At 50.6% G+C, this 1,000-nt stretch overlaps 1 protein-coding gene across 1 annotated transcript; it reads right to left on the reverse strand.

Annotated features, from left to right (window-relative positions):
- Positions 1-553: 553 nt before the first annotated feature.
- LOC309382435 (tyrosine-protein phosphatase non-receptor type substrate 1-like) lies at positions 554-889 on the reverse strand (the record flags this gene model as incomplete). Its single annotated transcript, XM_081971952.1, has 1 exon — positions 554-889. A coding segment is annotated over one exon (336 nt), but the record flags the coding sequence as incomplete, so codon positions are not given.
- Between the last annotated feature and the right edge of the window lie 111 nt (positions 890-1,000).

A 1,000-nucleotide genomic window follows, 5' to 3' on the forward strand; every position in this document is an offset into this window, starting at 1 on the left:
TGCCCAGAAACAATACAGGAGACCACGAGATGGTTTTCAGTTGGAGAGACTCAATGTTTCAACATGGGATTTACTCCCACATGTCCAGGGCTGGGATTCAAAAATTTTAGCAACTGGTTCTCTGCCCGGTTGCTGGGTGGGCGTGGCCTACTTGGCCTCCTGCATCACAGTCTGTGTGTGTGGGATGTTTTCACCCTCCCCAGGGTCTGGAGTGTTTTTTCAAACCTCCAGGAGGGAGACAACAACCTCCCCCAGCTCCGGAGGCCCATTTTCAGCCTTCTGGAATTTCTGCGAGGCCCGTTTTTCGCCCTCCCAGAGCCTCCCTGTGGGCCGTGCACTTACCTGGCATCCAAAATGGGTCGCATGGAGACCCCAGGGAGGGGTGGGGCCAGCTAGTCCTTGCAACTACCGGTTCGGTGAACCAGATGTTAAAATTAGCATCCGGTTCACCTAAACCAGTCCGAACCGACTGAATCCCTCCCCTGCACGTGTCTCATGGTTGACTGGGAACATCTCCCTCCATCCCAGAAATCAAATGCAGAGGGCCACCTACTGATCACGGAGACCAGAGTGCCTTCCCCCGAAGCCAGCTCTCTCTCTGAGTTCAATGCCTTCACACAATAGTAGGTCCCGGCATCTTCAGGACGGGCGTTTTCGATCTTGATGCTGAAGTCCATGTTGGATCCTGGGAAGAGCCTCAACCCCCGATTGGAAGCTCTTTGAGAATCACTGAAAATGGGGTCCTGGTTTCTGTCCGTCCCTTTGTACCACCGCACGAATTCGGGTAAACTTGCTGCAGTCAATTTACATAGTAGAGTGATGGTCTCTCCGGGTGCCACTAATATGGTTTCTGGAAATTGTGTTACCTCCATGTTTTGTCCTCTAACAACTGAAACACAAAGAGACACATTTGTAATTACCGTATTTTTTGGAGTATAAGACGTACCTTTCCCATTCCAAAAAGAGGGTGAAAATCTGGGTGCATCTTATATACTGAATA

The sequence above is a fragment of the Natrix helvetica genome, assembly GCF_964273705.1.
Source record: "Natrix helvetica genome assembly, contig: HAP1_SCAFFOLD_615, whole genome shotgun sequence".
Taxonomy (NCBI): Eukaryota; Metazoa; Chordata; class Lepidosauria; order Squamata; family Natricidae; genus Natrix; species Natrix helvetica.